At 37.8% G+C, this 13,311-nt stretch overlaps 1 protein-coding gene across 1 annotated transcript in view; it reads right to left on the bottom strand.

The window, feature by feature from the left end:
- The window catches only part of LOC113527774 (disintegrin and metalloproteinase domain-containing protein 12), a 100,180-nt gene that overhangs the window by 19,714 nt on the left and 67,155 nt on the right, over nt 1–13,311 (bottom strand). The window contains exon 12 of the mRNA XM_026915906.3: nt 3,165–3,342. Within this exon, the coding sequence (XP_026771707.1) occupies nt 3,165–3,342 (178 nt within the window). The remainder of the gene's footprint in view (nt 1–3,164; nt 3,343–13,311) is intronic.

Below are 13,311 nucleotides of genomic sequence, written 5' to 3'. Positions count from 1 at the left end.
TCTCTGGTTAGTTTTTGTCTTGTCCTTTTTGTAAATTTTGGCGGGATCTCCTGTTCTTGGTAATGTCACTGTGGTGCCCTATTTTCTCCACGTTTTTGATGATGGCCTTCATCGTGTTCCATAGTACAGCTAATGTTTTGGAATTCTTCTATCCCCCTCTCCTGATCGATTCGTTTAGACAGCGAGACCCTGTACAGGATTTGTCAGCTCTTTGCAGACCATGGCTTCAGCAGTCAGATGAAACCAAGAAGATCCTACAGAAGAAAATCAAGAAAATCCTACAGAAACAGCTGGTCTTTATCTGGGCTTAATCAGTATAATTTCATTGATGACAGCTGTATGATAATTACTTTTGAACATGAAATTAAATGTGATTGTTTCATTCTGAACACAGCCACATCCAAAATTATAAAAGGATGTGCACAATTAAGCAACCTGGTTGTTGTAACTTTTTTTTTTTTTTTTCTATTTTTCCAGAAAATATTTCTGATTGTTTTTCACTTAATTTTCATATGTTGTAATTTCAGTGAGGGTGGAGAAAGCTCTGATATAATTTATCTTTGTTTAATTTTTTTCAACACCTAATTTAACAAGGGGTGTGTAGACTAATTATATTCACTGTATACAGTCAAATCCACAGACACACTCAGAGACCAAACTGGGTTCTCCTTAATGCTCTAGTCTAGAATCTAGCCCACATGTTCCCAAACTTTGTCTTTGAGAACCTCCTGTCCTGCACACTTTAGTGTTTTCCCTGCACTGATACATGGGATTCAAACAATCAGGTAATTAACAGACCTTCCTGAGTTAAAGTGGGTGTGGTAGAGCAGGGAAATGTGCAGAACAGGACAGGGGGTACTCCAGGATCACAAGGTTGGGAATCTGTGATCTGGTCTATGCATCCTCAACTCCATTATACTCAAATCCTTAGTTTCATAGAATCATACAATGACCACCATCATGAAAAATCTATAATTTAAAAACAAATGCAATCAAGGTTTTATATTTAACCTTCTAATAGTGTTTTCCGTATCAGTGAGGATTCCAAAGAGAATCCATTAACGGAAATGAAGAACCTTTAACTACCACAAATAACACTTTACGAACGCATTTTTTCCCCCTAAAGTGCTTCCTACATGGAAGTAGGAATTTATTGGAGCACTTGGTATGAGCCCACAGCATAAATAACCAGTCACAGCAGGGTACCCATGTACTTTGTGTTCAAGCCGAAAATGGGTCCAAACTGGGACTGGCTTTACAGTTCTAGCTTTCCAAATGGTACAGCTACAGTTCTAGCTTTCCAAATGGTTTCTACTTAGAACCTCTTCTGAAAGGAAAGTCCTCTGTTGTATGGTTTTAGGTAGAGTCTCAAAGGATTCCTTTGAGAGGGACAAACAACCCTATACTCTCAGAAACAAAGGTACCAAACTGCACTTTTCCTTGTTGCTGGGATGGTACTATCAAGGGGACATCTTTTGTACCTTTAGTATGCATCTTTTATCCTCTTATTGAAGATTGACCTTAAGGACCAATGAGGCACCTTTAAAGCTTTAATCTAAAAGCTAATTAGAGGTGCACCACCTGCACATTCCCAGGTAAAAGACACATCTTAAAAGATATCCACCATATATACACCAGTGACAAGGAAAGTACCTTGTATTTCTGAGAGTGCAGATGGAACTGATTTTTCTAAAAGTATGGATTGATGATCAGATCGGTGGTACCACAAATGGTACCACACTGTGTGTTTTTCTGTTTTCTGTAAATCACACTATGTGTGTGTGTGTAAGACATTCATTAGCATTACAGATGTGTCCCTCTTGGCCTATAAACTTGTGCCAAAGCATTGATGGAGACAGAAGACTGAGGCGTCTTTATTGCTCTTGTGAGCTGCCATTGCATTCTGTGTTGCCAGAAATAAAGATCAATAAACAGACATGGAGAGCAATGAGATTCCTACAGGGCTATGTCACTAACTACGTTAAAGTGTGAGGGGTTTCAAAGCATAGTATGTGTCCCTGGGCCTGCTCCACGTGTGTGTGTGTGTATGAGACTCAGTTTTCTGGGGATTTCTCCCAGCATGGTCCAGGCCAAAGCATCTGCCTGAAGAGTGTGTTTATGTCACTTGTCACAGATTTGGATCGTAATATACCATAATGGGCCATGACTAATGCTGGTGTGTTAATGCTTGGACTGGGAGACTGAATTAAGATGATTGTGTGCTTGTGTAACACAGTCTACACACACACGCAGAGAGTGAGAGAGAGAGAGAGAAATGCAGTGTCCTCATTAGACCTTTACATCACTCCAATGAGAGAGACAGATATGAAAAGCAGCCCAAATGCCATGTGGTCTTTAAAGCATCACTCTTTCTTAGTTCTTTATGTACAAAAATGCAGACATTGGCATATGTTTATTCTGCTTTATATGGTCAGTGTTATGGTACAGCTGTCATGCAATATGTGAAATAACTGTCTTATCATATGTCATAAGCTCTCATGGCCTCAAACATTATGACACCTAGCATGAAAATTACAAATAACACTGTTATATTGCTGATCAACTGTTATGATGACTTATGACAGCATATGACTGGCATAACAGGTATATGACATGACTACATATCTGTCATGACCCTTGACACAGGAAACTCATAAAAATTAATTTTACTCAACATAGCTTAATTCGATTAAAAGATTATGCATTATATTTATGATAGAGTTACTTCAGAATCATAAAGAGTGAGTCATGACATTGGGCCAATATCAGCCTTTCCATTGGGTCAGCATTCGCAGGGTTGCTATGAAACATGCTTTTTACTAATTATTACTAATTATTAATAAATTAATATATTAAATTAATGTACTAACAATTTATAATTAATAATATTTGCATTGGCTTAAAGATTAATGATGGCAACGAAGCTAATGCAGCTATTACAGCTAATAACAATACTGCAGGATAACCATGTACAAACATGAAAATTTAATAAATGCTACTCCGTATTTTTATTATTTTTTTTACATGTAGCAATGTTTTAGAGCTGGTTCGAGCAGATTTAGTAAATTCCCAGATTTAAAAAAGTAGAGATACAAATTTTCCGTTGCCCCCAGTATGAAAATCATAATAATATCATCATACACATTTATGATAAATTGACGTACCTCGAGATCTCCACAGTCACACTCTTCCCCCTCTTCTACATATCCATTGCCACACTTCTGCCCTCCGTAGAGCACCTTCACCTCAGGCATGTTGAAGAGACACATACCCACTCCCTTATCCAAACTCACCAACAGGTCTTTCTTACTGCATGAACTGAACACGGTGGGGAAGGGGTACCTGCAGAGAGGGGAGGATGAGGAGTCTTAACACTTTAAACACTTTAAAAGAAGAGTAATACTGCTTTCATCCTGCCTTGTGAATAGTAATTTACAAGTTGTAATAACATCATCTTCCACCTCGGCACGTTTGATTTGTGAAGTGGGAAAAAAAAACATGGACATGTCCTCGAAAGCTTGTCTTTTGTTTGAGCACGTAAGCTCATAAAAAGCTACTTAAACTGCACTTTTACAGTTACAGGTCTGAGTTTGTACTATAGTGAACTTCAAACATTTATGCAAGGTTTTGGACTGAAATTGCAGCACAGCAACAATAGCAGACAATAGCGAGTAGCTTAGCAAAAAGAGTTGAAATTTCAAGTCGAGGAAACGTCTTTAGTGACGTTTACCAGTTGTAGGAGGGGAATTACAAGTTGCAACTTTGCCTCGAACACAGCATAAGATAAGAGAGAGACAGAGAGACAAATAGAGAGAGAAAGCAAGAGAGAGAGAGAGCGAGAGAGAGAGATAGAAGGACAGGCCTTAACACTTTAAATACTCCTTCACCAAATTTTCAACAATATTGCAAAAGAAAGACAGTGAAAGACTCAGACCAAGAAGATACAGAAGTCAGGGGAAGAGTAAGATAGAGACAGATCTTAGTCCAATCAACTTGTAAATCAGTGAGAAGATGACGGTGAGTGTTAAGTGGATGAGTGATGAGTGGAGTGAGATGAATGGACACTATCTCTCACGACGTGTCTGCTGATCTCATCTCCTCAGCTCTCTTTGTGAACGCCAGGCTTAGTCACTAATCAATTCATCAACGTGCAGCAGACGTGCCAGCAAGTGTGGTGTCAGGATGGTGCTGAGTCATGAAATACACTGAGATAAAAGGTATTTACAAGACGACACACAAGTCATCTCTCAGCCTTATATTACAGACAGAGAGAGGAGTTAGACATTTCTATTTCGGGCTGCCAATAGTTCAGTTTTACTGCAAAAAGTTTGTGAGAGAGATGAAGAGGGAAACAGACACAGTGAGAAAGGGAGTAAGACAGAGGATGTTTCAACAAAACACAAAAACAAAGACAGTAGAGAGATAAATGGGTGGATTAACCTTTTTTGAATAATCATAAAAACTGAACCAATGAGAAAGTATTTAACATGTGGCTTGCTCTGAATTCAACATTTACCCGATTAATTATGTGCTCATGTAAACAGATATATATTACAATGTTTTATATCAGATTAAAGAAATTCAATGCACCTGAATCTTAGCACAATAATGGGGTTATGCATTGATGTCTTTTGTTTTTCTACATCTGTCAGAAGTGTTTCATTTTTGGCATCCAAATCAGATTATTTGCTTTTAACAAAGGTCTTAAAGTGGATTATCTTGGTGTATTGCAGAACCAAGAGCACAAACAATGGTTGTAAGAAAAATAAACAGAATGGTATGAGGAAGCAAGGCTGGGCTGATTTCTTTCTAGCCCAAACTGTAGATTCATGTATTTATCAGTGAGTCATGTCAGGTGATTACTCAGAGTTAATACTTAACACACGCTGTAATGTTTTGTATGTATCATTCTTATTACGTTATCGATGAAAGCTAATTATATAATAATAATAATAATAATAATATAATGCATTGCTCAACCCTAATAGTTTCATTGTTGAGCTATTGACAGATATTAAATCTAGTCTCCCATCTAATATCACCACCAGCTGTCACTGAGAACCAGAAAGAGAAACATAACATTGTCCTTCTTCAAATAGAGACATTATGTGCAATTTGAAATCATAAGAAACTTCAAAATAAATACCAGGAAAGTGACTCTATATTTAAAAACTAATCAAGTCTGAAATGTATGTCATATCCTTCTTTAAAGGTTTACTGGTTTATTTGTGGTTTGCACAATGATTATGAAAGAGCAGCATATGTCCTGTATTTAGGAAGAATTTTATTATTATTGATAGATTGACTCATGTAGTCCTGGAGGTCTTTTTTTTTCACTGTCAAATTGTTTAAGTGCATATAAACACATTTTTGCCAAAATCTCACTTTTTCCAGTCATCAAATTTGTTTTGTCCATATAAACATACTCATGTAAATATTTCATCTTTCTGGCATTCTCATCTCTCAGATGTGCAATCACACTGTTTTACACACAGTACACTGTTACAAATAATGGTTCCTTGAGGGTTATTTCAATAGTTCTAGGATTCTAGGCTCCTAAATATGTTCTACTTGGAACCTCTTCTAAAAGGAAAGTAAACTTTCAGAGTATAATATGGATTTTGTTAAGTATTTCATGGTTTTTGAATGGAGCCAGCATGCACACACACACAGACAGGGACAAACACTCACATAGATACTCAAGATCCTTTTTTGTTAGAAAACAGCTTTCCAAACTCACACTGCAAATGCACTCAGGTCTGGGAATAAAATAAATTTTAAAAAAAGTACATCCTTAGACAAAAGGTTTCCTTTCACATAATAAATTGTTCTTTGGTTTGTCTCTCTGCAGAATCCTTTGAAATTTCTATGTAAAACCCTACAATGGGGTTAGGATTGTGGGATAATATGATTTAACCTCTACAGAATATTATACTGCCATGCTATCCAGTGACGTTTACTCCAATTATATTATATTATCAGATCTGCCAAACTTTACCCATTTTGCATTTTAAAAACAAAGTATACTGCTTTACCTAGTTACCACTCAAAGACATGCTAAAAGGGGGGTCTTCCAATTGGCACAACAGAAATGCGTTTGTCCTATCGTCAAGTTCAAATCTTGGTGGTGCCACAACCATCTGTGGTCAGGAGTCAAGTTCTTGGGGGTGGAAGGGAAGGAGTTTCTCTCTCTCCCCTGTCACTCACAGCAACACTGGCCAATCATGGATGTGTGTGAGCTCATGTATGCGGAAGAGGGTAGATAGCACTTTCCTTTGAGTGTGTTACGCTGCCCTGTGATGCAGCTTGAGCAGCAGGTTGAAAAGTTCTGGTTCGTGGGCTTCATGTGTCTTGAAGGAAGCACTTGTCTTCAGCCTCCCCAGATGGTAAAGAGTTAGCTAATGGGTAGGAATTGGCAAGACCAAATTGGGAAGAAAATGGAAAATAAAAATGTCAAAAGAGCAGCCTGTTTTCTCCGGACTAAAACGGACATGAGTCAACTGACATATTAATCTGGAATGATTTATGCAGCTGTTTTGAACTCTCTGATACATAGCCAGCAAGCCCCACCCCCTTCCTGATTACAGTAATATGAAATACATCTATCACTGTATGTTCAACTAACATTAGACGTGTACTGTATATAATTAACATCAGTTAACTATATTTAATAGGGATGTCACCGAAAAATTTTGGCCGTAAATGGTCAAAAATGACTCTCTCTGTTTTCAGATGAAAGAGAAAAAAGAAAATTTTGATTTACAAAATTAAATAGGCCTGCAATGAAGTGTCAAATCTAATACTTTACAAATAATATTAATGGTGATAACTAGCTAACTTCCTGAAAATCTCCTGTACCAGTCAGCGCTCATACACGTGCAAACACTTTGAGCAGCAGCATCAACAGTGAAAATTTTGGGACATTAAACAACTGATTTGTAAAAGGATTATGTGGGGTTTTTTCACTGTTTTCCGTGCATTATTTCAGAATCACCACCATCCTGCTCAGTTCTCGCGATTGCCACTGCCAGCAAGCAGTTCCTGACTGCAGAGCTGGTAATACAATTAAAAATCAAAAATCAGTCTCACACAAGCTTGTTTCTTTAAGAGAAAGGGTTCCAATTAGAAACAATTTAGAACCATTGGTAAACTTTTTATTCTAACAGTATTGCTAGATAGTACTCTATGGAACAACTTAGGCCACATTGGTGAGCATTAAAGGTAAAGTGGGAAGAGTGAAGAACCATTAGAATTTTTTGTATGAAGATAGAGAAGACTTAATCTTCAAATTTCTATTGAGAAAGTATGACTGACGGATTAAACAGAGAATTTAGCTGGTTCTTGGACAGATAATCACTGATCTATTGTCCCTTTTGAGTCCTGGCTTTGAGAGATATCACACAGCACATTTATCACACCACAAACACACACACACACACACACACACACACGCACACAGAGCTTCCCTCCATATCACTCCCACTGAACTAACAGCTATTATGTGCACATACATTTCCATATATTATACATTAATAACCAAAACAGATAGGATATTTTTTTGTTGGTTTTGTTCTTTCAGTGCACACACACATACACACACACAAATGGCTGTCAACATTTCCGCTCATTCATTAATTCTCTTTCACAGCTTACTGCAATTTTGCATTTCCAAGGATGTCATCACCTGGTATTCACCAAACACACACACACACACACACACACACACACTTGCATATAATTACAGGAAAAAGCTTGTCTGTGTATGAGCTTTATAGAGATATGATAATGAATGGGTCCTTGTGCTGTTCAGGGATAGGATAATAATGATGACCAGATGGGTACACGCACACACACACACACACACACACACACACACACACACACACACATACTCAATGTGTATTTTTTTTGACTATTTCATTAAAGGCATGTATTATTTTATAAAAATGCCCATTACACCCACTGTAAAGCCATAATGAAAGTACATCTTTTGACTATTTGAATCAATGCTATTTTCCTCATTTTTGAGATTAATGATATTACCTTATTAGGACATCAATCAGTCTTCTGATGCTTCTCTATTATACTGGGAATGTGTGGGACCTCAGAAAGGTAGCAATACAAAATGACACATCACGGAGTTCGGTTCAGCTCCTGTTGGCTTAAGGCCATTATCTTATGCAGTACATCTCCATTCTCTACCTGACTTCGCATGCTCAGTGCTCTTCATTAATGCAGACTGGATAGAGAGTAAATTCTGTTTATACATATAGGCCATAGGTTGAAGTGGGACTTCAGTGGGAATTCTGGGTGGGACATAATGTGGTGTTACACTTGCAAATGTGTATCAGTTCTCATGACATGATTTGTACGGAAAATTAAGGTAAGGGAAGGGGATAGAGTGGTCACACATTTTCTTACAAGTCTATTCATATGAAATCAAATGAAATCCATCCACATCACCCTCGCTTGTCTGAATTCATACTAAGCTTTAATAAAATCAGTTGTGTACAGCATACTCAGAGCCACTTACTAAAAGTGCAAACAGACAAAGGCATAATCCACACTACTCTCTGCACCACTGATCATAGCTGATCATAAATGATTATAGCTCATATTCCTAACACTCTTTCCAAATGGGAGCAAATGCTGCTATAGGCTGCAGTACTGGTCTTATAATTCTCTTCCAAAGCTTCTGAAACTGCATTTTTCAATCAGAGCCAAGTGTTCAGTATTGCAGTTCTCTCTATCATATCCATCTGCTCAGTTTGCTCATATGGAATATGTGCAGGACAGTTTTACAAGAAGGATATTATACCAACAGAGCCAATATTATGCTGCTGTCAGTACATTATTACGCATAGCTAGACTAAGAGTATTTAGCTTTAAAAAAAGCCTCATTGTTCTCAGCTTTTTTAAAAAAAGGCTCAGTGTTCTCATCTGAAATATTAAGGAAGATATCACAGTCCTACTCTGGCCAATTTTACAGAGAGGAAACACTTACACCATACTCTATAATTGGACACCTAGTATATGTAGTGTCATAGTGAGCTGATTAGTTTAGGAGTCTTAACATGCCATAGACACTGGAGGAGCTAGTGTGTGCAATGCAGTGTTCCATACAAAGAACTGTGACTCAGACTCCAGATTAATTGCACCCCTCCACACACACCACAAAAAAAAACTGAATTGTAGTCAAAACCTTTAACGTGCCCCTGAAATCCAAACTGATGTTTCAGAGTTTTTTGTACCTCTCCTTAGTGTTCTGGACACCAATAAGACCAGATATCTGAAAAAACAATAGTTTTGGAGACATTCTCTGAAAGCTATCAAAACTTTTTAATGATTCATAACTAGTCACAACTTCTTGATCATCCAGTTAAATGCTCTCTCCAACTACATGTGTCCCACCCCAGGGGTCTTGCTTTACAATAGTAGCTTGTTAGTTTGGTAGCTTGTTAGCAGTAAACATGGTTCATTGGTGCATTTTTGGCTGTGCACCTTCCCACACACTATTCACTTTTCCAATTACCCTTTGTTTGAGGAAAAAAAGGGTTCTAGTTTATTGGTTTTGAATAGGCTGGAATAGGCTTTGTACTAGGTGGCGGTTATATGACAGGCACTTCTTCAAGTCTTCAATGGTTCTTCAATGCTGGAATATGTCGCTTCTTCAAACTGAGCAAGAATCTGATTCCATCTTTGTACACTGTACACTTCTGCATCGGTAGAAATAACTAAAAAAAAAGCTCTCATTGAAAACTGTTCTCCATATTTAGCTAATTCGCTAAGTTACTGTCAGGTTTGTGTGGCATATCTCAAAAGCTATTGGCCTTTGTGTCAAGCAGGTCAACACAACGTCAACATACAACATATGGAACCAAATCTATACACTCAGTTGCCAGGTAAGTACATCAACTTTATAGCTACATATTTTATCAGGTAAACTTACCATATAGATCACAGGTCACAGTTTAAGTCTACAATTGCTGTCTGTAGTCCATCTGCTGCTATGCACAATGTGTTACCCACCTTCTAGCCAGTCCAAGAATGGCCAGGAACCACTACTGGACCACCATTAAATAGCTATAACTCTGTTAACTCTGGAAGCCTTAAAGATTCTTTTTTTTTGTTCAATAACTACTTCACTGTCAGGATATTTCCACGTAAAAACATTTTACTTAGAGTGTAGGCGTGTGTCCAGAGATTTCTGAACCAGTTCTGGAAATCTCCTAAATGAGAACTGGTTTCTGCAGGGAAATTGATTGTTATGTAAAATAACAAATGAAAAAAGTGCGGTCAAATCTGCAAATCTGACATTTCAGCGTGCAGTGAAAGCAATACATCAAATATGGCAGAGGTTGACACTGAGGTTAACTGCTCTTAATAGTTTTGCTGTGTTTTGCAAATATGATGTTAATAATGCAGGTTTATGTTAATAAACCAGCAGCAAGTACAATTCCATGGTTTGCATATAGTATCTTGATATTATATAGTAGTGTGATAGTAGTAGTATAGTAGAAATATGTACAAAATGCACACTTTTGACTAATATAACAAGCTTTAGTAATTGCTTATTGGTTAAAATGTGTTTTACAATGAGGGGTTAGAGGGTTGGTCATTCTATGAAGTTGCATTTGATCAATCAATAAAGTTGAGTACAACAAGTTCCACCTCAGTAGTTCCTGCTCTGCAGAAAAGAACCTGTTCTAAAGCAAATACTTTAAAGATTCTTGGAGCTGTGACCCACAAACAAAAACTGGTCCTGGTTCCTCTGGTGGTAACTGTTTCTGAGTTCCTGAAAAGCTTCCAGTTATTTGGGTGGTGAAACTTTCTCAGCACAGTGGTGACACTGACACAGGTACGACTAGAACCTTATCAACTAGAGGAACATCAAGAATAAAAAGCTTAATTGGGGCCAGTATTAAAATGATAACTTCATCTGAAGTTGCACAGCCATCTGCTTTAAATTATCACTTGTTATAATTATACCCTTTCAGCATCATAGGTGTTAATTTAACATTGTGGTCTTACAGTGTATTGAAGAATAATAACCAGGCTGTCATGCTGAAACAGCGTTGCTCAGTATATCTTGCACTATCACACAGATTAGGATCAAAAACAGATATTCAGATATCTAAGATCTGAACACAGAGACACTTTGTCCAGATCTGATTTCTGCCACCCTCTTATGTTTAAGTGACAGGATTATGCTGCACCAGACAGCACCCTGGAAGGAGCTTAAAGTTGGTATTCATTTGGTTATGCTGACAGCTCTCCCTGCTTTAAAATGGATGATTATGTAAGAGCACCACCTCTTACTCTCTGACTCAGCAGTAACAGGAGAGAAATAAGAGGGACACAGTGAAATATCTCATCTCTCTGGCATTGATTCCTTTGATAAAATACTGAAATTATTGGGCAAGTTCCATTTGGTCTTGTTTTTCCATTAATGGACACATTTTTCACTGTCCCTAGATGAAGACAGAACACACTGGCTAGTATCCAGGAGCTAGAAAAGGCCATTTATACAAAGACAAACTAAAATGTTTGCAGTTACCTTACAATACCATATATCTTACACACAATGCAAATATTTATTCACAAAATGCATTGTATTTTCCTTACAATTTATCACAATAGCTTTTGTAGACAATGTTTGGCAAAATTTTGGAAATCTATTATTTTTCTTAGATTTTTCATCCGTCCAATTTCCCTTCACTGACTAGTTTTGTATTCTCACATCACTCTTGTATTCCCACATCAGGTCAAGCCACACTCACCAGGTCTGTCTGTCTCTGTATTTCCAGTAGCCATGCTGCAAATCACCTGAAATCTCCATTTTAGTCCCTGCTCAGGGGTAGATACTTGCACCTAGATAGATGCTGCAAATGCTATATACCAGGAAATACTCAAGTGGGTCTTGCTGTACTCCAGCTTGATGGAATGACCAGCCCTTTTATTTCACAAAAAGCCAATACCTTTTTATATCATATCATTATATCAAAACCAATATTCTTTTTATATCATTTCATGAGAGTCACGAACTACATAATTTCTTCATCATTTTCTTCTAAAAAACATTGTGTAAGTGTATTTTGTAAATGCATTTAGTAACACACTGATTGTAGCAAGAGGCAAAAAAGACTGGAGAAGAGAGATTGTACTCTGTTCATATGTGGTTGATGTTAAACTATATTAAAATTAATATCAAGTAAGATGGTAAAATCAATAAAGAACAGCAACTTTACCCATGTTCGTTCAACCTCCACCAAGTTTACAGTGCTTCTGTAATTTCTCTGCTTGCTGAAACATTGTATTGGTCACACAGTTCATTTAGGTTATTTCACATTCTCCTCGTTGTGGTAGAAAAAGCAACAAGAAATTGTGTATATTTCATTTTGGAGCATTCCTAAACTCTGCAAAACCTCTGTGTCAGCAGTGAGGGTAATTGTTCTGGGGTAGATGCTGCTTGTGAGTCCATTCTTTTGGCTCATGATGCTTTCTGGTCTGTAACACCAGAACCTGTATTTAGTGTCATGTCAGAGGAACAGATTAAGGCTTGCATGGGAAGGTCACTGAGGATACCACAGGCTTTTCTCCTACAGATTTCTGTGTCCAGATGCTCTGTTGCTGGGAGTTCTACTCCAATGACCCTTTGGGCTATTTTAATTACTCTCCGAAGGGTGTGTATGTGTTTGTTCTTTAGTGCAGCAAGGCCAAACCACAATGTAAGAACACCACCATTCCATAGTAAGCTTCCATAGTATTTTTTCTTGTGTTTCCTGTCCATCTTCGATTATTTAAGATTTGTAATCCCAGGAGACTATGTACATTACCCCAAATTCACACCATAGCATTACATAAGCGTCGCATCAAGGGTCGCACCAAGACCTCTTGACACAGCTGCGTTTCCGGACTCTGGCGGGAGGAACAGCAATAGTGCACTCTGAGTTTAATCTTTTTTGGCAACTCCACCATTAATCAATTAAGAGTAGATGTTCATGAGTAACTGTTTAGTAATTAATGGAATAAGCCTAGTCTGAGGGCTACCTGAATCCCCCACTGACAGCCACACCCCTTTTCAGCTACAATCCTTTCAGCCACGCCCCACACCCCCACCCACCGCCCCCAGGCAACCCGCATGATCTCTCCCATTTACTGTTTGCACTCATGAGTATCATAGTGTATAATAAGATCATTTTGCTACACAACTACAGGTTGCACAATCATGATATTGTTGCAGATTATTATTCTGAACAGCATATAGAAAGTGTGGGTTTGAAATTTCAATGGAGTTTATGCTTAAGTCAT

Source organism: Pangasianodon hypophthalmus, chromosome 12 (genome assembly GCF_027358585.1).
Source record: "Pangasianodon hypophthalmus isolate fPanHyp1 chromosome 12, fPanHyp1.pri, whole genome shotgun sequence".
NCBI lineage: Eukaryota > Metazoa > Chordata > Actinopteri > Siluriformes > Pangasiidae > Pangasianodon > Pangasianodon hypophthalmus.
The sequence above is the reverse complement of the archived record's forward strand: the minus strand, read 5'-3'. Positions and strand labels throughout refer to the sequence as shown.